Below are 25,135 nucleotides of genomic sequence, written 5' to 3' on the forward strand. Positions count from 1 at the left end.
AAGCTGACTTAAAAAAAGTCCTTTCTGGGGAAGAATGGTCGGATTTGGTTCCAGCGATACCTCTGCCTGGAATTTCTGAGGGTAAACCCGTCCTGGCAGATTGAGAGAGATCTTCGAGGCACAGGCCACGGATAATGCCATTACCCCTTGAGGGGGTCGTGGCTTTTCGTTCCCCTGTCGATGCCGTACTCTCTCAGTGCAGCTGCTGCACGGGCAGAGTACGAAGCCAACCACTCGGAATCATTAGCTGACATGGTATCCAGTCCTGGTTGTGTCCTGTGTTCGACCTCTGATGGGCGCATCTGCGATTCTCTGGTCATTGCACAGTAAGACGCTCACACGAGCTGGTCGCATTCCGTGATACCCCAGCTCTTCTCCGCATTCGCATTTCCTAGGGGGATGTTGTATGTGTGTAATCGTGTATCACATTAATTAGGACCCGCTTCTTTACACATTTCCAAAATACTTCACGTTTTTAACCCCGTCACAAACAAGTGAGACAGGAAAGGCAAATATGTTTGTTCCATTTAACTCACTAGTACCTTAGGCAAATGGAGGTTAAGTTCATGGCAGGGCCCAGATCTCTTGATTCTCATTTCTAGGCTCTTGCACTACATTAAACTGGATTATTCTTTTGGGATATGTGTGAAAGGATATGCAGCTGGATTCTCTGTGGGAAAAGATAACTAGATAAGTTACATTAAATGACTACGGGAGTAGATAAAATAAAGTTCTATTTCCCTAACTGAGAATTTGCCTTTGAATCCCTCTGAGAAATGGATTACAATGTTTTGTTAGGATTTAAGAAATACATAAAGCCAGAAAAAGTACACCTCATATTCTTTTAAATGGATAATTTCTCCTGGGACTTCTTTACATTCTGAAAATTCACTTTCTTATTACATTCTAAGGTTTGTGGCTTTAAATGCCATGGCATCTGAGTCTAACTTTTATTGGTGATATTTGTGGTTATCACTTTCTACTGTCATTCTCTCCCATTTCCTTTGTTCCATGGATATGATTTGATTTATGAATGAGGGCTTTTTGATTCTTCAAGATATATTTTGGTGAATTGGTTCAATAACTTGTTATTGAAAAGCAAAATCCATCAGGGACATATTTTCCTATTTCCCTGCAAAAGAAATATCATCCAGATCACCTGTTTATTCATCAGTCAGGCTACATTTCTGTATAAGGACATATCCACATTTTTTTGGTTAAATATATCCATAAAAGTATTCGACCTAAAAAGCCAGCTTCAAGACTGCTTCTCAAGTTTGGAAATTAATCCATGAGGTAACAAACACAGTGTAATTCAGATTCTGGCTGAACTTGCAAGGCCCCTGCCTTTGGTGCAGATGCAGAATTAGTCAGCAGGCTAGACAGAAAGAGGCTCCAGGAATGAGAAGGGAATTTGAGTTCGGAGATGCCTTTATGTCACAACTTTGATGATCTCATACTTCTCAGTCCAGTCCTCTCCCTTGGCCCCTCTGAGAGTTCTTAAGGAAAATTTGGGGTCACATCCCTAACCTCCTTGAGAACTACCAATGAGGCATCATTCGAGCTAACTGCCCTGCCGCCACCCCCCGTGGCAGAAACTAAAGTCTTAGGCTGCATGTTACCCAACATTTTGCTTTCTTATGAAGCTTTCTAGTTCATTTGCATGACTGTTAAGGTTTAGCGGCTCAAAAACTGCAATGAATGCCCGCCTAACTCTTCAAGGACAAGTTTTTCATTAGGTGACATTTTGTTAAGTTGTGGCCATATCAGAAATAGAACCTATCCTATTCCTTCTTGGCACTAACACAGAAGGGTTAATAAGACAAAAGAAAATTTTTGCTTCCTGTCTGCCGTATGCATTATTCACATTCAATAATCATATTGAGTTGGACTCTCCTTCCATGTGGCAGACACACTCTATTATTTTTCTTCCTAGAAAATGTAACTTTCATGTACCTGTTGTCTTTTCCATCAAGGCGTCTGCCATTTGTTTTCCCATTTTATTTCACATCGAAAACATCTGGAGAGCTTTGAAAAATACAGATCCTGAGTCCATAGGTCTGGGGCGAGACTGGAATTCGTTGTCCGTAAAGCTCCAGCGTTGAGTCTCTTGCTTAGCCAGGTGTAGGAACCACTGTTCCCAAGCACGTGTGTCGGAAATCCCCAAGACCACCCCATGGTTCAGAGAGCCTCTAAGAGGACTCGCGGGACTCAGGATCTAGAGCTACTCACGGCTGTGACACAGCACAGCAAAAGGAAACAAAGCATAAGACCCGAAAGAATAAAACGAATAGGAGAAAAATAGGAACTAAACTCAAGGACCTCGGACTTAAAGAGGATTTTATGAATTTTACCTCAAAGGCGAGGGAAATAAAAACAAAAATAAATGAATGAGACTATATTAAACTAAAAAGCTTTTGCACAGCAAAAGAAACCATCAACAAGGTAAAGAGATAACCATCTGAATGGGAAAATATATTTGCAAGCAACGTCTCCACTAAGGGCCTAATATCCAAAATATACAAAGAACTCATGCGACTTAATAACAAAACAAAAAAAATGATCCAATCAAAATATGGGCAGAGGACCTGAACAGACACTTCTGCCTAGAGGACATACAAATAGCCAACAAATATATGAAAAGATGCTCGACATCGCTAGCTATTAGGGAAATGCAAATCAAACTCACAATGAGATACCATCTCATACCTGTTAGAATAGCTATAATCGACAGGACAAGTAATAACAAATGTTGGAGAGGATACGAAGAAAAAAGAACCCTCATATACTGCTGATGGGACTGCAAATTGGTACAGCCACTGTGGAAGACAGTATGGCGGTTCCTCAAAAAACTAAGAATTGATCTACCATATGATCCAGCAATCTCTCTACTGGTATTTACCCCAAAGACTTGAAAACTCATCTCTGAAAAGATATTTGCACACTGATGTTCATAGCAGCATTATTCGCAGTGGCCAGGTCACGGAAGCAACCGAAGTGTCCTACGATAGATGATTGGCTAAAGCAGCAGTGGTACATATATACAATGGAATATTACTGCCATTTGCAATGACTTGGATGGACCTCGAGATTATCATGCTAAGCGAAATAAGCCAGACAGAAAACGTTGAAAATCATGTGATATCACTTATATGTGAGACATAAACCTAAAAGTAACAAATGAATAGGACAAACAAACAGAGACTCATGGACATGGACTATAGACCAGCGGTTACCAGAGGGAAGAAGGTGGGGGCGGAGGGAGGAAGAAAGATTAAAGGGGGTCAAATATGTGGCGACAGGAAGAAATCTAACTATGGGAGATGAACAGTGTAAATATATACGCCTCACTGTTAAGGCGTATAGCTGAAACTTACTGGATTTCGTTAACCAATGTCACCATAAATAATTAATTAATTAAAAATAAATAGATGAATAAATAAATAATAAAAAGGACACAAAGCACAGTCAGCGAAGGGTAAAGGCACATGGGGCAGAGTCCAGAGGAAGCCGGGAACGAGCCTGCAATAATCTTCTCCTCACATAGTCACCGGGACGTGCTTACTTTCTCTAACACAGAGTCGTGAGAACACCTGTGGGATGCCGTCCACCAGGAAGCTCATGAGGAACTCCGTTTCTGAGATTTTTCCTGGGGGCCAGTCGCATAGAGACCCCTCTGTTTAGCATGAACCCAAATTCCAGACTCCCAGAGGAGCAAGAGGTGTGTTCAGCATAAACCACGTGGTTTATACCAACGGTTTAGGCACAGTGGGCCACTCTTGCCCATTAGAACTCTCCCCAAGTCCAAATTCTCATATGTCAGCCAAGGGCCAACTTGCAAACAGAATTTTCGGGGATAGCAGTCTCAGGCCTATTATATTAACTTTTTTCTACCATATAGTAACCAATTTTCTGTACTGGGTAGGAGGAGATAGTCCCAGATGAAAATGGAAATTCAGGTGATGAAGTATGAAATCCTACTCCTTGAGGATTTTAATAAAATCCATACCATGACTTGAATAGGAAGCAGGCCGTGACTGTAGGGCGTGGCTCATGCGACCCCAAGATCATTTAGGTCCTGGCTGTAGCCTGGGTTTAGAGAAGAGCTAACCGGCAGGTAGATGTAGATGTCTCCAGAGATTAGAGACCTTGGACCGACACGCAGCTGCTCACTCGCTTTTTATATTCTGTTCCCCTTTCCAGCTTCCCAAATGGGATTGTTTCTTCTTTACTTTCTGGAAAGGCACAATTATAAGTAATGAGATTGGATGATCAAAGCCTGTTTCACATCCAAGTCACTGAAAGCTGTGAGTCACGTGACTCCCCTTCACATCCTAAAAAGAAAGCATACTTTTGGAACTCGGCCTCATGGCCACCAGGAATTCTCTCAGGCATATATTCTTTGTTAGAGATACTTGGTATGACACTTGAATTTTCTCAGCCAGAGGCATCTCTCTGCATCTACTGTCTCCCAAGATTGCCAGGCAGAACAGAGCCATCTGCTTTTAGGCACGTGGATGGCAAAATCAAAGGACAGAGATGATCGTGTGTTCTCATGGGAAATTTCCAGATGGAGACGAGAAGTTTATCTGAGTATGTCATTATTCGACTGCATTTCATTATTCAACTTGTACATTTTATTCTGTCGAAACAATTAGACTCTCTTAAGTTCATTTATGTCTGTTTATTTTAATTTAGTTCACCTATTCAAGTGAATAGTGGAACAGCGTGTCCCTTCTTGAACATAATAACAGCAATGATTATCATTTAGCCTTGCTTTTCAAGGTACTAAAACTTCTTATTATTGAACCTGTTTTCCATGATTTTAATCACTTTTGTTATTTTTCTTGGACTCTTTTCTCATTTCTGCACATCCTTCCAAAAGCACTGGTGGCCGGAATTGTACACAACGTTTTTCAACCACTACACTACTATCTACTACGGTCCGATACATATCTAAATTCTCTACAAAAACTGTTTAACATTATGCATATTATATACTTATCATTATTGAAAAAACACAAAACATGTATTCAAAGGTTTCGTTGGTACAACACACAAATTACATCGACTATGTACTGGGATATAATTCCCCGTCTGAATGTCAAGACTCAATTTTTAAAATGTATATTAAGGAGCAAGGATCTTTTACAGTACATGTGTCATGGACTGATCGAAATTAATTATGGGCCAGCAGCCGAGAACAGCTGCTCTGAGCATGTAAGAGTAACGCGCATCATCGAAGAAGGACCACACCTGGATCCCGGTCGTCCGTGTCTCCCTCCCCGCAGATGGTCACTGGACCCGCCTGGCACCGAAAGCCCGCGCTGCGCTTTGTCTCCTGGTGACACTCCCCTGTGCTGCCTGCTCATTTGCATCTTGTGGTCTACTTGAATTGCTAGCTTCTCTGCTACGCTCACGTCTCCATCTATCCTTTCATTCGGAATCAATCCTCTGTCGTTCACTTCTTGTCGAATGCCTTCCGACTTATATGTGGCTTCTTATGTTGAGAGAATGTTGATATTCTTAATATCGAAGTAATTCAAAATTATAGTCCCGTGATTTAGACTACCCTTAACCCTCCCTCTGTCATGTCTTTGGAAAGTCCTCTTGTATCGAAAGGATGGTCTTAATGTTTTTACCCCGGAAATAAATAGTTTGAAAAAAGCAGACCCTGGGACCGATATGGGTAGGTAGGATGCATGGGGCAGACATAGAATATTAGGAGTTTTTACTGAGAGCTCTAATGTCGTAGCCTACGTAAATTTCAGCGTGATACCAAATCCGAGACTTTTTTTTTTCAAAGCATATTCTCAAATTCTAAAAATATCATTTAACGAAAACAAAAGAGAACTGTGAAACAACAAAGAAGGTGTGGAAGAGAATCTGTGAAATTTCTGAGAATTGGCTCTTTCGGTATTTCTAGGCCCAGTTGCTTAACTGCAAGGCAAGTATTGTCGTGAAGTGATGTCAAAGGACATTGACCATGTCACCAGTGCTCATTTTCCTTGGTAGGACATAGAAGGGGTGTGTGTGTGTGTATGTGTGTGTGGGCGCACACGTGTGCACACACACTATCTAGGGCGGAGGGAATATGGGGATGGAAGGGTGTGAGCCCACTGAGTTTGTTCTATAAAATATACTTTTTCCAAACGGGATGTTACAATCCTCCTGCTCTAGATGACCACTTAATTTGGTGGGTAGCTAATACGGCATTTATTTCAGTTTCACCTATTTACATTTTTCTTTATGTAATACTTGAATGGGTTTCAGAGAAGATATTTCCTTTTAAGCTCTTTTTTAAGATCGCAAACATAATCAAACCAGACAATTCGATTCCACCTCTTTTTACCCTCCCCCCATTCCAATTAGAAACATTTTGTTAAAAAAGCTGAGGTTATCAAATTAGAAACTGAACTGTGAGAAGTATCAAAAAAGGAAAAAGAATGAGAGCCTGGGGTACAGGGGGTTATAGAAGAAAGATCTTCCAAAGCCATGATTTATTTCTGAAAGGAAGGGTATAGACATATACTTGTTAGAAAAGGGAGCTAAAGAGTAAAGATGGCCAGATTCTTTAAATGACTGAGGCCGAGCTGGAAGCCTTTATCCTGGCACACTCACGGATCACCACACACGGCGCTGTTGGCTGAGCTCGGCCAAGGAGCAGGGAGAGATGCACGCTTGTGCATCTTATTTTAGGGGGAGGAGAGTGGCTAGACTTGGAAGACAGCTCACCTGCAACTTGAATGTAGGTCCTGCCGCAAGTCCCATTGTTACTCAGTGAGTTCAGGACACAGGGCCAACATTCTCCTGCTCGTGCAAGGTAAGCCCCTCAAAACAGTCCAGCTAGAAGGATCAGGGATATGAGCATGGCCAAGCTCACTAAGTGCTAAGCCACTCGTTCCTGGGAAATGCAGCTCATTACCTATGAAGCATCATTCCTGGTCATGAGAGGATGAGGGTAAAAGCCCCTCTTGGGAGGATGGGGGGGGATCTGCTCCTGGGAAAGAGCAGAAGATGGAAATGGACTCAATGCTTGATGGCAACAGTCCATTCTGAGACTCTTAGAATAAGTAAAAAAAAAATCTTCCATTTCATGCCCTGATATGGGCATTGTTTAGGACCAGCATGAGTATAATCATTACAGTATAAGACATGTCCAGGGGGGAATTAAAGCCCCAGGGCCCTAACAGTTTGGGGAATCCCAACAGATTATCGATCTGCTCAATTTCTCTTCACTTACATTTGACTTTTCAACGGTAGGATTTACTGGAATTTGGGGAACAATTTTGTTAAGGTATTAAATACTGTATTAAAAACTCATCTTGGTATTGAGTTAGTACAGCGGCTTTCGGTGAATTGATGACATAGGCCCACATTTCATTTTAATCAAAAACAAAAATTTGAAAATGTTACTCCCTAAACAGGCGACGATGCATTTTATAAGCCCTGCAGAGATTTAATAAATAGCATGTGTGATTAATTTAGAAACAACCCCTGATCCTCGAGGGTCACTCAATACATGTAATGGCCTCTCTCTCAGTTTTTAGGAGAGGTACATGCTGACCAGGGACCCACTGAGCAGTCAGCCAACCCTGAGTAGGTTTGTGATCAGGCTCCTTGGGGATGTCTTTTGTAAAAATAAAAAAAGGAATTGATTGATGTTTCTATTGCAAGACTCTGTAATTCTAGGACTTCTACACAGCTTAAATAATAGTCGGGGGGGTCCATTCTTTGAGGGAAAATGCTAAATCGTTATTTTAGCCACTTGTAGCACCATTGGGTTAGGGTGCCCACTTGGCTTAGAATACCATTTACATCTTTACCTTGTTCTGTGGAAGACCTGTGGCATGCAAACAATTCAATGTACTCTTAAAAATACATGTAGTATGCCCAGTAAAATACATTGGCTAGCATAAAAATCAAAGGAAATAGCAGTTTGGAATATCTGTCAACATTACTGGGGTTCCGAATTGTGAAATAATCCACAATCCTGCCCATCTTATCTCGGAAGACGAACTTGAACTTGTCGCTGGTTTTCATACTCAGGTTGCTGTAGTCAACGTTATCACCAGAAATTTCAATGGTGGCAAAGCTGATCTTCCGTTTAAAGCTAGAGATGGAGCTGTTGATGATGTTAGTGATATTGACTTCTTCCACTTCCTGTGGCATCCCCTAGTTCATAAACAATGCAGTTAGCTTGAAAGACTTGACTCAGCAAAACAAATAGGAGGGTCTTTATATACTTTGAGTCCTAAGCATTGAATAATTGGTTTAATAGAGAGTAGCACTGAGTGCATCAGAAATTAGCTGGTAAACCAGACTTGGCAGTCCTGTTATCCTGCTTGTGGGCATTGATTCCTTGTTCATTAGCCCATATAATGGGAAGAATAACTATTGTCCACTCTAAATATGCAGAACTGTATGCTAAGCACAAATCCCATTCTTTTTCTCACTATTGTGAAATTTTGGTCACCTCGATCCCTTTAAAACTCGATTTCCTTGCCTGCAAAATGGTGATAATATTAAACCCATCCCATGAGGCCAATGGGAAGATTAAATGGCATAAATTATGTAAAGCGTTTAGTAGATGTTTCATGAATTCCAGTTTGTTCCAGGGAGGGGAGAGTATTCAGTGATGAGAGGCAATAGGAATCAGTAGCGTCTTAAGGTCTTTGCCACACAGACAGAAATAGAGACGCTCCCTGACATTCCAGGGAGTTGCCATTCTGCAACATGGCTGGGGTGACGTCAGGTATGGCGAGTGTAGTGAAGTCAGAGAGCAGAGTTTGGATCTTTGGCCAGGCCACCTACTAGATGTGGAGTCTTGAATGAGTTACTGCATCTCTCTGAGAAGCAGATGCCTAAACAATGAAATCAAGGTGCCAACTGTACCCATTGGATGGGTCGTCAGGTAGACTAAATGAGATGTTGACAAGTTGTCTGGCACGCAGCAAGTACTCTGTAGTGAAGCTGTTATAATACACATGGCAACATATGGGCTTTCTGGTACCTTCAGTGAAGGATTTCAGTAATTCTCCAATTCCCTTTCTACCAGTTTACCAAATCCAGATATATATAGTAATTAACCATTGTCCCCTTAAGGAAGTCTACAGGGAATAAAATAAATGAAATCCATATTCTTTTTTGGCTGGTACACAGGATCATTCATCTTTGGTACTTGGGGGTTGTGACTGTGTGAAGCATTGTTCACAGTGGTCAGACACAACAGAAAAAGCAACTGGGTCCTTAACGCTGTTCTGAGTCTCCATTTCCTCACTGTTAGAACCTGTGGTGGTCCTGGTCCTTTGCTGGAGGCGTGTACCTCTTCTCTGTTGGTTCCCTATCACTCTTTGCTTGTTAGGATGAGCTTTCTTATACCAGTGTCTGTCAAATTGGGCTTCCAAAGTAGCCCAGAGTTCCACAGCCCCATAGAGGGCAAGAGCTATAAATATGGCCCATTGCCCACCGCGAGTGGGAGTAACAGATAAGTGTCAGGCTTTGGAGCCGAGCTGATTTAGGTTCAAATCCCAGCTCTACCTCTTGCTACCTGTGTCCCCTGGGGTAGGTCACTTACCCTTCTCGTACCTCTCATTCCACAGCTATAAACATAGAGATAGCCTTACTGGGTTTTTATGAGTATTTTAAATGATATAATATTTGCGAAGGGCTTGTCACCGTGTCTGGCATATGTAACTGCTCAGGAGATAATAACCATTATTATATTCTGAGAGCTGGGCCATAGTGTTTCACTGCTCAATCAGATAATAGCAGTCTCTCCATCAGCAGAAAAATATGCTAATGAAGAAATTTGCCACAACTTAATTTTTCCGTGCATTTTTCAGTAAACCATTACTTGCATAATTTAAGAAAACAAGAATGCACAAAATAATTAAATAGTAAATACGGATTAATTTGAAACGTGTGAGCAGCTGATCACGTGTGGTTTGATATTGGGTTTTTCACGGATGCTTGTTCTCGTGGTTGTGATTTGCGTTGCATAACGGATAAGGCAGTTATTCTCTGCTGGAAAATTCAATGTATTAATATCTCCTTGTATTTGGCAAAAGGAACTGTCTCTTTCAAAAGATGTCATTATTTTCAGGTTCCGCCACCTGAATGAAGATGAGAATCACTGGAGCAAAGCGAACCACGGTGGGGCAGGAACCGGGTCCGGGTCATCTCTACAGACCAGCACGTGGGCCCGGCTGACGGAAGGATCACACGCAGGGCCCTCGAAAGCCTTACCCTGTCTTTGGCTGCCCTCTGCTGTAAGGAGCTGTAGTGGGCGACCGCGTATTCCAGCAGGGCCCCAAACACGAAGCTGAAGCAGATCCCCAGGTACACGTCGATGGCCTTTATGAAGCAGTTGGTGTTGGGAAGAGAAGTGCGGGCCCCAATCATCAGCGTGGTCATGGACAACACGGTGGTCACTCCTGGGAAAACAGGTTGGCGATGTGCCCCCGTCAGTGGCCAGGGGACCTTCCACCATCACGCGGCTGACGGTCTCCATCCGGGGCTCGGCGAGGTGGGGACAGGACTCAGAAACGGGACGCAGCTCGTTCTGAAAACTCTGCGGCCTTCTGGCACAGGGTTGATTTATGCATCTTGTACAGATAGGAGTCACATGGCTTTCTAAATGTTTTGCCTTCTGGCTTATTGGAAGGGGCTGTTCGGCATGCAACATAACTGACCACAGACCATCCAGTCACAATTCTCCCTTATCTGTCACTGTCGTGTGGGCTTAACAATGCTCTACTCTTAGAGAGTCTCTGTCTCTCTGTCTCTCTTTCTCTGTATAAAGGAACCTCTCAAGACACCAACTCCTGGAACTGCTCTGGGAACATCAACAGAAACAGTGGTAGAAGGAAAGAAATAAAAAGGACCCGCTAACCCAGTTCTTAGAAGTCTCCTGCTGTTGCTACTCACCGATGCAGGTTCTTGCAGGAACGGAATCGAGAGAGATCCAAAACGAAACCCAGGATAACACCACCAGGAAGGTGGAAGGAACGTAGGTTTCCAAAATGAAATACAGGACATTCCTCCGGAGCTCGAACTGCAAGACCAGCCGCGTGTAATTTCCTGCAAAGGGTAAGCAAGAGACAGGGGGTCCCGTCTGCTCACGCAAGAGAGTGGTTTCCCCGCGCGGGATGTTTCATTTAGCTCTACTCACGTTGAGACATCTGTTACTCACCAAAACTGTGAACTGTCACTATAGTTTCACTGAAAGGAAATGCTGTTGGGTAAGAGTGGGATTTACTGGGGCGCTGACACCTCGCACCCATGATTCTCTTTTCGCGCCTCTTTTTGGTGTGCGTGTGCCTTTCTTAATCATCATATTCCTGCAGCGTTACAACTTCCGGTTTCCTTGACATCTCGCTCACTAGACTGTGAGCCCCTTGGGGCCTGCTACGGTACTGGGTGTGGAGCAGGTAAGCGGGCCCAGCCCATGCCCCATGGCCCCGCCACTCTGCAGACGGGTTCCTGGGCCCAGAGGGATAAAGCGAAGAACAGACGATGGAATGCAGCTCGTCCTGTAGCTTTCACCTAGCTCGTCCCCTGAGTTACCTGTCTCCTGCTGCGATCTGGTGACCGAGGTGAAGTACCGTTGGATGGTGTACTGAGCGAGCCGCAGGTTCTCCAGCCCACGCACGGAGTCGTTGCCTCTCAGCCAGCTGAACTGCACGTCGTTCCCGTCGTAGCCCCCTGGCAAGGAAAACAGAGCCCTGCTCAGCGCGGGACGGCGGCGGGCGGGACTGGTCTGGCACGTGCTGCGCGGCGGAGCCACGGGAGCTCCGTTTCCACGGCGTTGAGTCCGGGGAGGATCCCATGCGGGACCCGGTGTGCTTTCTCAAGTGGCATTGCGGTGCCCGCTCAGAACAAGATGACCCGCTGGGGCCATCTGCCTTCCACTGAGAACTGGTTCAATGCAAAGCACTGTGTAGACCCGGTAGATGGGCAGCCTCCGGAAGTGGCCTCTCTCATTATGTAAATATATATCGTACGCATATGTGTGAACACACAAGGGTCTCAGCGCGATCCTGCCTCTCGGGACAGTCTGACAGTGTCCTCGGGGACCTTACGGTCAGTCTGTCCGTATTTCCAAAGCGGCACGAATGCAAAGACAAACCAAAAACCCTGCCGCAGGCCACTTGATTTATGTCGATGGGCACAGGTGTTTGATAAAATTCCAAAGCAGTTTTACTAATATAGTCGATAATCAGAATAGCTGCCTTTTACTACACATTTATGTTAAGTCCTTTACATATTATGTCTCTAATGTTCTCACACACTTGCAGGCTACACATTTCTTTTTTTTCTTCATTTTTTTACTTTTTAAAAATATTTTCTGAAATTGGGATAGATCTTACAGTTGAAATATATATATATGTAATATATAGTATATGTGCATATGTATGTGTGTGTGTATGTATATACACACATATATATGTATGTATAATTATTACTCTTTGACCCAGCATTCCATCTGCCCAAGAGAAATCAAATCACATCTACAAAAGACTTGTACGCGAGGGTTCACAGCGGCATCCCTCGTAATAATAGCTAAAGGGCGAAAGCAAGCCAGAGGTGCTTGCTTGTACAACTTGTGCTCTTGCGTATGGAATAACAAGGAACAAAGCCATCCAAAGCGATGAAGTACTGGCACGGGCTTCGGCGTGGGTGGGCCCCGGAAACATTATGCTAAGTGAGCGAAGCCAGACGCAGAAAACCACATGTCGTATCGATCCCGTTTATATGAAATATCCAGAAAAGGCAAATCCACCGAGACGGAAAGCGGCTTAGCGGTTGCCTGGGGGCTGGCGGGGGCACAGGGGGTGATCGTAAACGGGCACGCGGGGTCTCCTCATGAGATGGAACTGTTTTAACGACGTGGCCGCGGTTGCACAACTCAGAACACTTACGAAAAACCTTTGAACTGTACACTTCGCACGGGTGAATTTTATGGTATGTAAATTTGCCTCAATAAGGCTGCTAAAGAAATAACTCTTTGAGTCGGATACTATTCCTTTTCCTACTTTACTGATGAGAATCAGGCCCAGGGAAGTTAGTCCCACTCGGCCAAAGTCACACAGCTGGCGACGGGAAAAGGCCGGCGGTGCCGGTTCCCGTGATCTCAAGGATGGACCTATACAGCCTTCATTTTCCCAGGAGACTGAGAACGGGCATCAGTGTGGGACCCAGGTTTTAGGACATCTTATCCACTGCCTAGCAGCAGTTATCTTCCTTCAGAGGGTGGAGAAGAAGTCATGAGCGCTTAGGGGACATCTGGGCAAAAACGACCTGCGGGCTTTCCCTTAGGAGAACCCCAAAATGTACCGAAGGATGCACCCCAAATAGACCGAGGATGCCAAAGAAATAAAAAGTATCTGAGTGAGTCGGACAAGCCCCTGTTTGGACCGTTCGCTTTGTGGGATGGCATCGATTCTCTTTTAGGGATGGCGTTCAGGAAAAAAAACCCTTGGTGAGGTTTCTGTACCCAAATAAGTACTAATAAACATCCAGTGAACGCTTCCTCTGCTCGTCGGGGATGGTATTTGTGCAAGCAGAGTGCTGAAGTTTTCAGGAGAATCTCATCCCTGGGATTTGGATGAGAACAGCCACACGTGGAGGGCAATCACTTTTGCCACGTGGGGCTTGAAATGAGTTCTCGTCTTGACAACCTCCAGTTTTATTCGGCCCCCGAACAGCTGTATTGCTTCAAGAAGGTTTTGCATGTGTTTAATCAATAAGGTAATTAATCTGTCTGAGTCTTTAATTAAATGTCTGCCTCTGAAAAATGACCGCTGCCTTGCAAGGGTCGTGCTTCTTAAATGGTTGGCCACGTTTGTCCTCGCGTAAGAGGTGCCCACCGGTCTCCAGGGCTTGGCTCTAGCTTTTCCTCCTTGTACGAGCTGTGCCTTGATTCCTTAATGACTCCCATCGGTGGCACTGTTTTCCTAGGACACCGATCACAGGTACCACTTCCCCGAGTTTGGAGGGTATTTCAGAATAACTTAATCGGGAACAATGGCTATTACTCAGCAGCGGCGTTTGACAGACATCAGCTCAGAGTAAATGTTCATTCTTCACAAGCAAATCCCCAGGTTGCAGTTCAGATGCACACTCACTGGCGTTACCGTGTTAAGCTTTATATATGTTTCAAACAATCCCTTTTAGAAGTTAGAAACGATCGTACGAGTGAATGTCAACAATCGCTTTGCATAGTCGCCGTTTCTGTTCTCTGCTGCGTTCATTCTAGCTTCCGCGCCTTAGCGGATCCCGAGTCCAACTCCAAGTCCTGAAAGACCCCCATTTCCTTGGGCGCCTTGTCCAAGGTGGAAATACTTGGTGTTAGTGCACAATGGTTTTCCCCGAAAGATGAAATTTTGGAAGGTTGGCCTTTGAACAGTCTCTAAATTTTTCTAGACATGCATTTAGAAAGGCTGAACCTGTTACAATCAACATCAGGAAAAGAAAGGCCACTAGGTGTGGGACACTCTTCATGAATACACAGATCTAAGTCACTCAGGAAAATCAGCTCAGGGGCCCGCAGGACATATACTCACAGCTTTCCAGCTGCAACTGGCATGTCTGTGTGTCCATGGGGTATTTAGATAGGTCCATGTTACACGCAATAGTCGTTGTGATCCTAAGAAAGGAAAAATAGGTTTAAAAAGAGTGTCATGAGGATGCTTATAGAAAGTACGTGTTCCCTGGTAAAGGCCACTCCAGGAGGACTTTCGCCTTGACTCTTACAGTGAACATGTGGCTTGGAGCCTGCATTCAAAACATTCCTGAGATTTTCTGTGCTAAGTAACCCCTGTGAGACTCCATTAAAGCTGGGGTCCAGATGGAGGAGGTTTGAATGTTGGTCGTTCGGAGGCAAACTTACACCAATATCACTAAACAGAATCACTCATTGGCTTGTGTGAGATGCTTTTGCATCCAGTTTTTAAATTTAATCTTCATGACAAACGGTGAGGAGCTAGAATAAAGATCGCTGTCACTATTCTCACCGTTTGACAACAGACTCAGGGGCTCGCCGAAGGCTCACACAGCTCTTCGTGACAGAACTGGGCTGGGGCTCAGGCCCCTGCCTCCTGGAGGGGAATCAGCTTGCAGAGGAAGTGGAGGGTATCGGAGGGCACCGGGCACTGTGGCTCTCAAGGACCAAACCCAGAGACATTCGATTAAACATCAGTTAAGCCCCTGACAGTGGAGATTTCAATTAGCAGAACTTTATCTTCCTTTTCCTTCATGTCACATGTTTTTATTAAGCACTTTTATTTATTAAGCACTGCGCTGGGTACTTGGGGAAAGTGGAAATGATTATGGCATGGTGCCACCTATAGGAAACTCACACTCCTCTGAGGGAGACCCGAACAATCGCCACCATTTACCGCAAGCCAGTCCTTGGGCTCAGTGCTTTGCATGCATCATCTCTTTGAATTTCTGTAACAGCTTTATGAGGTAAAAATGTTATTCTCCTTTTGCTGTTGAGGAAACTGAGTCTCAGAGAGTCGAGTATCTTGCCTAAGGTCACAGGGCAGGGACTGGCCCCCAAATCTGTCTGACTCTAGTGCCAGGCTATTAACCATCATCCATTTTTGTAATCCTTGTACACGACAGATTGTGTTGCGAGCCATAATACAGAAAGGCACACACGTCTGTATATGCACATGCACGCTCACATGCTATGGGAAATGGGGAAGGAGGACGTGAATGTCAGTTGGAGTTGGGTTCAAGGGAGAAGTCTAGTTAGGCTCCTCAAAAGAGGACCTGGGGTTTGGCTGGTCGTTGTGAAATTCAGTGCAGCTGAAGAGTGTCAGATGAATAATCCAGAAACTCAGTGTATCGGTCAGCTCAGTCTTTGTTTTATAACTCAGCCTCTCACTTGGGATGAAAGGCGGGCCCCACGAACGTCTGGTTCCTGGCCTTCTCCCCAAGGAGCATCTGGTCTGCACACCCTTCGCACGGGCCGCGCTGCGTCTCCCCTGGGGGCCGCCTCCTGCAGCGCTAGGGGGCGCCTTTCCTGTTCCAGCCAATCAGCCACTCGATGAACAGTTGGGGGCGGGAGGAGGAATTTTTGGCCTCTGGGATTTGGGCAAGGGGCAAAGAGGGGACCCATGGCTGCAGGTGGCAGAGGCCTTGGGGTGCTGCACTCTGAGTCTCCGTACAAAAACTACTCGGACAGGTAGAGATGCATTCTGGAGCCACCCCAGCTCAACTGATCCCCACGGGAGGGAAGGTCCTGGAATGGACCTCCCTGAGAGCTCTCACTGTCTCCATCACACCCTCCCTTGCTAACTTCCTGTACTCTGTAAGACTCAGCGCAGAGGCCTGGGAAGGCGTCCTCTAACGTCCCCCCAAACCACTCACCTACTCCCTAACTCGGGGCCCCCAGCACCCCACACTTCCGTTGTGCATGTGTCTGTGTCAGGACAATGTCTATTCGCTCTGTATCCCCAGTGTCCAGCATGGGGCCCGGCACAGAGCGGTGGTCCAGTAGATGCCCGTTGAACCAAACTGAATGGAAAGACGGCCCTTTCGTATTGGGGACAAGGCTCTAAGGAGGCAGGTGCACGAGCAGGGTGCGACCGCAGCACGATCCTTCGGGTGCCGGTTAAAGCTACTCAAGCTGCATCTATGTCTTTCCCGAGGCCGCAGGTGCCCGATTACCTGAGAGCATACAGGACTGTACCATTGGAGAAGAGGCGGATGAGCCTGTTTCCCACAGTGACTTCATGGAGGAAGGACTTCTTGGACTCCACGATGTAAGTGTCTGGCACCCAGAGGAACTCCACCAGCCGGGCGTCCAGGGTGACGCTCTCGTTGCCTTCGAACACCAGCCGCCGGTCGGTCCAGCGCTGTCTGAGGTATATGGTGGCTGTGTAGTCCTGAGGCGGCAGGGCAGGGAGTGGACAGGGATGTGGAGACACATTCCGAGGTCAGAAGGGGTCAAGTCTTTGCCCCACCTCCTCTTAGGTCAAGAGCACAGACTATATACCATAGCGGATGCGGGGTGCGGGGGTGGGGAGGTGTAGCCATAGGAAAACGAAGCACCTGATTCGTTCTAGATAATAACTCCCGCTGCCAAGGGAGCCCCGCGCGAGCATGCGCAGTGCCCTGACTTTCTAGACCTCGATCACAGGGGCCTCGCCAAAGCGATGAAGGTTTTGGTGAGCTAAGCGCTTTCGGCGTCTGGGATTTACCCTGAATGCTCAGTAGGCCCTCCTGGCAAACTGCCTTTCCTGCCAACCTGTCTGTAATGTGTCCTCTTAAGTGAGAGGATGTTCGAAAGCAGTCCTGCGATTGTCAGTTTTCATCAGCTTATCTCCAGCTCTGTGAGGGACCACGTCAGGCTTTCCTACTATACGTACTTTCATTCTTTCCCATAATTTTTTATCCCTCACCAACTGTACCCACTCCGCTCCCTGGTTCCTCCCTTCCTGGACTTTGAGTCCATTCTCCTCCTGATACTCAGGAGATGTCTTACGAGAATCTTCCATTGTCTTGGATTTGGAGCTGGGTCCCCACCCGCAACCATTCCAAGTGCGGGAGGGCTGTAAATCTCTGTTCTGTTCTCATGTAGCTAGAAAGTGTACCCCCATGAATCACGAGAAGAGGGGCCGCACTCACCATGTTACTCTCTGAAATGCTAGAAATACTAGCGATGTCCAGAGTCAGGGCTATCTGCACTGGTTCCCCTAGGATTGAAAGAGAAACCAGAAAGGCTTATACAGAAACACCGGCAGGAGGTATCCTAACACTACACCAGCATGCGCTTTTAAGGATTAGAAAATTGCAGAAGTTAATGGCTGCTTATTGGAAAATTTTACGTGCTTTAGAAGCAGGTATGGTCCAAGTTTGACATCCTGCCCCTCTCAGGAAGGACCACTCTCTAGGGTGTGTCTTCCTTTTGTATGAAAAAAAAAAAAAACCTACAAATATAGAGTTGGCTTAATATATGAGACTCGCCATTCATTAGTGCATATTTTAAAGCACGTCGTTTGTTACTTCGCAATTGGAGGATTTTTCCTTTGGTGCTTGCGAGGGGCTGAGTATTTAGGAATGTAATAGAGATTGGAGAATTTGTGCACAGGTATCATGTTTCCCCCTCGACAAAGAAAATTTACCACAAGATGGCATTCGTGACTGCATAAGGTTGAGCTCACTCACTTCTTGACACTTTCCACTTCCTTTACCCTTCGGGAACTCTAAACTGTTCAGAATTCCAGAACCTTCCCCACTTGGTCACATGTACAGGTGTTAGGCCTCGGTCATGGAGATTTGGCAGACGGGCCAAACTCCTGAGCGTGCCGGTCTTAGCCCTTGAGACTGAGGCCTCGGAGCCACCGTCCGGGGACACCGGGCTGGAGAAGTTCCCTTCTCTGTGGACTGGAGATGTGGAGAGAAAGCCCAGGAGTGAGAAAGATGTGAGCCCGACGTCGGCCTGGTGGCCTGGGAAGCTACCAAACCCGCCGGAACGGCAGTTTCTCACCTGTAAGCGGGGGTAATGCCAATGACATCATAGGGTCACGGGGAGGGTCAAGCGGGCTAGGCCCGCGATGGCGCCCTTGCAGGGGGCGGCAAGAGGGGAGGCACGCAAAGTGCTTGCCCAGCTGGGCATCGGGCAAGTGCTCGGAAATCGGTATCTGTCCCAGCTCCCAGCATCGTGTCCCACACGAGATGACAGGTGCTCAGTAAACGGCCTTCCCTTCCCTTCCCCTCTCTTCCGTAATCCTAGCTCATTCTGGAAAAGGAACAGCTTCACTCACCAGGTCAATAGACGCAACAGCATTCACTCGTGAGGAATAACGGGGGTGTCCCGGGGGACCGCGACAGCGCAGTAATGAGGAGAAGCGGAATTCGAAGGAAGCTAAAAACGTCTCATTGGTGGGAAGGAAACCGAGCCACAGAATATAGGTGGGAATTTGGAAATGGAGTTTTAGAGTCGATGTAGTTAAAAAATAATGCAGTTAATAATTATTGGTAATACTTGGTAGGAAAAAAAGATCGTTGAAGGCAGACTCTGGAAGGTGCTGGAGGAGCGTGGTGCTAAGTGGCTTTCTGCCCCTCCAGGCAGCATGGGGCACCGTCGATCCCATGCCAGCCACTTCGCAGCTGTGTGACCTTGAGCACATGGCTAAACCTCTCTGTGCTACAGTTTCTCACCTGCGAAACAGAACTAGTAGTGCCTACCAGCAAGGGTTGGGCACGGGACCCGTGTTAAGTGCCCGGAAGCCAGTGGGCAGTGGGTCAGTGCTAGCTGCCCTCCCTGAGGCGTGTGGAGAACAGAACACGCATGAGTTCCAGCCCCACTGTGCTTTGTTTAGTTCGCTTCCAGGCGGAGTAGCCCAGGCCTTGCAGGAAAGGGGTCGAGGCCAGCTCCTCAGCAGTGTTCACTAGGGCTTGCTTGCAAACCTGTGCTCTGTCTACCTCGGTCCCTGAAAAATCCCATGGCGGTCTTGTCCCTTAAGGGCCACAGGGTTCTAGAATCTGGGTGGACAGACATCACAGAGCATGTGAAGGCAGGAAGACCAGGTGGAACGGTCCTGGTGGGACGTAGGGAGTCCCCCAGTAATGACACTGGAAGTGGGGGCAGAGGAAGACGGCCTGTGAGAGAGGGAGTCAGGAGGCACTAGTGACCTCGGCGGGGAGGAGTACTCATCCCGCAGGAGGAGAGGCAAAGTGCGTTCTCCAAGGCAGCATGAGGAATCACTGGCGGCTGCCCTCATCCATCACTGCCCGGCCTTACCAGGCTGCAGGTCAGAAAGCGGAGTCAGCTCAAACCTCCTGCAACCCTCCTCTGCTCCCATCGCTTTGAATGGACACCCTGGACGGAAAGGGTGACCTACCGCCAAAATTGGGCCTGAGAAACTTGTTGTATCCTACAGTGAGATTCTCGAAGCCGGGCAGGGAGAGCTTGTCACTTCTGCCGACCTCTGCATTGAACCGGTTCCCCTGGACACACATCCTGGAAAAGAAAACAGGGCTCGGCACACGTGCTGTTTACGGGCTCGTGCGCGCGTGGCTGTGGTCACGCTTGCGGCTGTGGTCAGGCCCGCGTGACTGTCCCTACGAGAAATCTCTGATTTTCAGCTACTGAACTAATGTGTCCCTCTCCCCCTCCGTTTTATTACCCATTTGCCACATTGTGGTGACTGGGGAGCCCTCCAAGTGTCTTCCTAGGAAATAAGGGGTTTGTCCACTTAGGAACATTTTGGAAGCTTGAGGCCTCCAGGGAGAATAAGCGGCAGAAAGCCACATCGCCCTGGAGCATCGGGGAGGTGAGTGGACCAGGTTTCCTCTCTCCACAGGTAAGCAGGAGGCGCGGCCACCCCTCCCACCACATGCACGTGCACAGATTAGTTTGGCCCGAGGCCACCGTGGGGGAGCTTAGCTCACCTTCCCGTGAAGAGACTCAGACACATGAAGGTCAAGTGGAGACTGTGCCTCATGTTGAGGAGCGGCTTGTGCAGACGGGCCGAAGCAGGAATCACCTGGGGAAACAGACGGGGAGGGTCGGGGGCGGAGCACCCTCCTCTCGGCCGGGCTTCTGGGTCCCATGGGCCATCGGCTGTCCCATTTCTCCACACATCTGTGGAGCAGCCTCTTTCCACACCTCCTCCCTGCATGCCACCCAGAATGGCTTCATTTCGGACGATCACATGTTAAATCCAACCAACCGGGGGCTGAGACCCTGATTAGAGAGTGGCTCGCCAGCCCCAGAAACTCCTCTAGGCCACCTTGTCCTCAGCCCCAAGAGCGGCCTCACCCTGTCCTTGCCCTGAGGTAGCCAGGAAGGACCCCCTCAACTATCCACTCACCCTGACTACGCCGGACATTCCCTTACCCATCTGAGGGTCTAGGCCCATGAAGCAGGTCCCGTAGGCAGAAAACGAAATGTCCCCAAATCCTTTCACATGCCAGGGAACGAGTTAGTTACATTCCCACAGATCCTCGCGACGGCCTCGGGAAGTGGGCGGGTTACTCCCAGGGCAGGCAGACCTCGTCTTACGTGCCTTGTTCTATTGTACTTCATTTTTTACAAATTCAGGCAAGACCCTCCACTGGTAAAAAGATTGTGACTCACTTTACCAAGCTACTCGCTTTATCGAGGGGCCTGGGCCAGAGGTGGACCTATATGGTGACAAGGAAGCAGAGGCTCCTGGAAAGGTCACTGTGCCAGTGAACGCAGGAGAAAAGTTTGAGTCCAGAGCTGGCAGCCTCACTGCCCAAGGATTCCCAACTTTGTCAAGGACGCTGGCTGCTCCACTGACTCCTGACCGGCTCCCCGGTGCTCTGAAGCCATTCAACTGGTGCAGATGAGCATGGTGTGTGGCCAGGACTGTCAGGGTGGGCATTGCCCCGGGGGGCCTGGCTGCCTCCGCCTCGGGAGCTGCTGTCAGACGTCCCTCTGAGAGAGCAGCAAGCGAGCCTGTGACTTGCCATGGTCATGCTGGTGACAGCAAACCGGGGTTCTTAGGTGGGGCTGAGGCCCCATCCTCAGGCAGGCCCAGGGTGGAACATCGTTCTCTGTGGTCACCTCCGCGACCAGGCCACCTTCTGGATTTGAGCCATTCTGGGACTCAGGATGTGATTCAGCTATTAGTCAACTAATATTATTTTACTTACAAAAGTATGTGCTCATTGTAGACATGAACACAAGAGAGAGCTGTATAAAGTTACAAGTGTAAGTCTCAATGCGGTATCTATCATTCAACAGGTGCTGATAGTGAGGAAGGCTGGGCTCGTGTGGGGGGCTCAGTATCGCTGTGAACCTAGGACTTCTCTAAAAAATAGTCTGTTAGAAAGCATAAGTCCCTCCTCACTTCTCCTCTCTAGCTCTTACCCCCAAGATAACCACTATTAACGGCCGTTTTATTTTTGCGTCCACACGTGTATTTACATACACATATATCTTTGCAAGAAGAAGAAATTAAAAAGGGAAAGCGGGAGGATAGCATGCTATTTACTTTTTTTTGCGCTTAATAACAAGAGCAAACATTTTAAAAACACTTCGATGCACGCTTGCACCACGATGCTAAGAATCTCTCTGATCTTCACAGCTCTTCATCTTACGAGTGAAAAAAGCTTAGAGAGAGTGGGAAACAGTTACTACCATTCTCTTCATCTTACGAGTGAAAAAAGCTTACTACCATTCTCTTCATCTTACGAGTGAAAAAAGCTTAGAGAGAGTGGGAAACAGTCCCAAGGTTGCACAGGAGGCGAGGGGCGGAATCAAACCCCGACAGGCTGACCCGGGCGCCACGACACATGCGCCTTCCTGACATCCGACACTGTCCCCTGCCAGTTCCCATAGACCTGCCTCATTCTTTCTCGTGGCTACAAGCTATTTCATAAGATCCACATACCAACATTGACATAGCACATGTTCTATTTATGGACACTAAGTTACTTCCAAATCTTTTACTGTTACGAAGCATACCTGAGCCCCTATAACTCCGTGCCCTATTATGTTTCCTCCACCTCGGCCCTTTCCTTCTCGTCCATTGAAAATACCGGCTGTAGAGAAAACATTATCAGTCCACCAAGGGTCATACTCAAACCTTCTCCCTTTAGTCCATCTCCCCCATCCCTGTCCCTCCCCCCTGTCACCGGCGTCAGGTCTAAGAGGGTCCCCAGAGTGACTCCCATGCCTTTCGTTCCTTCATTCCGTTTTCTAAAGGTTTAACGTCTCCTCCTGTGAATGCGGCATCACCAGAAGAGAGCTGGGACTTTGGATCCAGATGCGCCCGAGTCACTTAACCCCCCAGCGCCTCGGCTTCCCCCCGCCCCCCGACAGACAAACGGGAATAGAAAATGCTCAGTGAACATGAGTTTGCACTCTCCTCTCCCTTCCATGTCTTCCACGGCGACTTCGGTGACCCCACCACGCCTCTGAGGACCCCAGCTCTTTCTAGTATACTGCCGTGCTGCCCCCCACGGGCGGAGCTGACCAGAGCGGCGTTTTGAGAGTACTCATTTTGGCACTCTCGGGAATGACAGGGTCAGACACTGGACTTCAAGGTCACCTAGGTGTCTGATAGCACCTTTTTTTTTTTTTTCCTGGACTGCTCTGAGAACCGGAGGTAATTCCGGTTCGCATGGGTTTCCACTCCCGTTCCCAGACTCTCCATCACATAAACAGTGTGACCCCCATACTACTCTCCTTTGTACTCAGGCACCGTTCCCCCGTCATCGGGCATTTCAGCATGGACAGAATCATTTGTCGGGAAGCAGGGGTGGAGCCTGCAGTGGGCTGAGAGGGGAAGCATCATTGCTGAGGGGCCCCCTTAAGAAAGGCGCAGGAGGCGAAGTTGAGCGGGGTGTGCCCTGCTGGCAGAGAGGAACACCTGTGGCTCTAGCGTCAGACAGAAGCAGCTCTAGTCTTGCTCTGAGATTGTATTACTGCTCCCTGAGCTTTAGTTTCCTGTACTGTAAGACAAGACAGCAGCCAGCAGTTCTGCAGACAATGGGGAGACCTGGTACAAAGTAGGTGCTCAGCAAACGCCGGGCCCTGCCCGCCTCCCTCAGTCCCTGCACAGCTTGGATTCGGATCTCCTTCCCCGACCGGCCTCCCAGCACCAGGAGGGCCCAGCCGTTTCCTTACCAGGCATTTATTTGCCAGTGCTGCGTTAGGACAGGAGCTTCGGGCCTTCGGGCCGGGCTTTCAGGCAGAGCATGGTCGTCTGGGGCCCCGAGATTCTCCCCAGCCTCAGCCCTGACCGCTTGGATTCCAGCACACGGCTGCTCTCCAATGGAGCAGCTCTGCCTCCTTGGGAAAGACAGAGTTGCAGGACGGGCTGGGCAAGTTGGTGGGTGGAGCCTCGCGCAGCCCCGCCCCTGGGTGGAGCTCTGAGCCTGCCCGGCCCTGCGTGTCAGTGGGAACGCCCCGGCTCTGGCTGTGTACTGTTGGCTCCTGGGGCTTTGCTTCGGAGCCATGTCTCAGACCACAGCCAGAAAAGGCTCGAGATCAGACGCCCGGGAAAGTAAAATAAAGCATGTGACCCCACCTCTCATGCCTGGAAGGTGAGTCTCAGGTTCTGAATTTGGAGGACAGCCCTCATCTCCATAAAATAAAATGCAATAGGAGTTAGTAGTTTGTATGACTTTGGCAAGCCACGTCACCTTTCTAGTCCTCAGCTTCTCATACATAAGATAGAACTTAGGCATTTCTAAAATTCTGATTCCTGGTTGTGCATTTTAAGAGCATTTTTGGGGGGAACAACAGAAAGCCTAGTTTCCGTAAAAGCAGGCTTGCAGATCTCAGGAACTCATGCTTTCCAGGCTGGGAAGTTTTAAAAAGAGACACAGGAGCCGAGAGAGTAGAGGAGAGAGGCTGAGCAGGCCAACCCAGGACGAGGTGGGAGAGACTTTGGGAGAAACTCGGCTAGATGTCTAGAAATTTCCCTTATCCCCACCCCTCACAGAGAGCAGTCTTTAACCCCCTGCAAAGTCCCTCTGGGAGCATCCTTGCTCCATGGCCAATTGACCCTCCTAACGGAAGTGCTTCAACAATGTCCGCCAAGCCCTGGTCCTCCCCATCACCACAGCCAGTGGCCCTGAAACTCACTCTTGGCTCCAGCCCCATGGGGAGGCACAACGAATTCCCTAGCAGCTTGGCTTTGCACCCTGAGGTTGCTGGGAGCTTGCCCTGGAGAGTGCCGAGGCTGAGACGAGATGCCCCCAAGGAACCCCCCTGCCTTCCTGACATCATGGCCAGATCCTTCCACTTCCTGCCAGCCTTGGAGGTAGGAAGGTGGGGAGACAGGGAGAGAATTAGGAGAGGGAGCAATGGAGCTATAGAAAGTCAAAGGAGGGAGGAGGAGGGGATGAGCCTTAAGTACCATGTCCCGTAGATGCCTTTGGCTCCGTACCATTTTCCTTAGTGTGCCCCTCGGCCCGGGCCAGCTTCGCAAACATTTCTCTGCTGATTGCCTGCGGAGAAAGTTCTTTGATTTCTTCACTTTCATCCGGGAACCTTGAAGGCGGTTGGAACAGGAAACAGGTTTCAGATTCTCAGTGAGTGGAAAGAGGTTTGGGGCTTTTCTCAGTATTTTCAAGATGTTCTCACATAAAACGAAGGCTCAAAAGTAACAGACAGCGGAGAGCTGGGAGGTAGGAATGG

At 47.8% G+C, this 25,135-nt stretch overlaps 1 protein-coding gene across 1 annotated transcript; it reads right to left on the reverse strand.

The window, feature by feature from the left end:
* Positions 1-4,669: 4,669 nt before the first annotated feature.
* On the reverse strand, positions 4,670-23,773 carry LOC107518477 (gamma-aminobutyric acid type A receptor subunit pi). Its single transcript, XM_016160179.2, has 10 exons — positions 23,618-23,773; positions 20,410-20,504; positions 19,860-19,978; positions 17,641-17,708; positions 16,681-16,898; positions 14,568-14,650; positions 11,569-11,706; positions 10,930-11,082; positions 10,249-10,436; positions 4,670-8,175 (listed from the first exon to the last, which is right to left on the reverse strand). The coding sequence occupies exons 2-10, from the start codon at positions 20,460-20,462 to the stop codon at positions 7,873-7,875; spliced, it is 1,323 nt and encodes a 440-aa protein (XP_016015665.1). The 5' UTR covers positions 20,463-20,504; positions 23,618-23,773; the 3' UTR covers positions 4,670-7,872.
* Between the last annotated feature and the right edge of the window lie 1,362 nt (positions 23,774-25,135).

This window comes from Rousettus aegyptiacus, unplaced genomic scaffold (genome assembly GCF_014176215.1).
Source record: "Rousettus aegyptiacus isolate mRouAeg1 unplaced genomic scaffold, mRouAeg1.p scaffold_m13_p_7, whole genome shotgun sequence".
In the NCBI taxonomy this organism is placed as follows: Eukaryota; Metazoa; Chordata; class Mammalia; order Chiroptera; family Pteropodidae; genus Rousettus; species Rousettus aegyptiacus.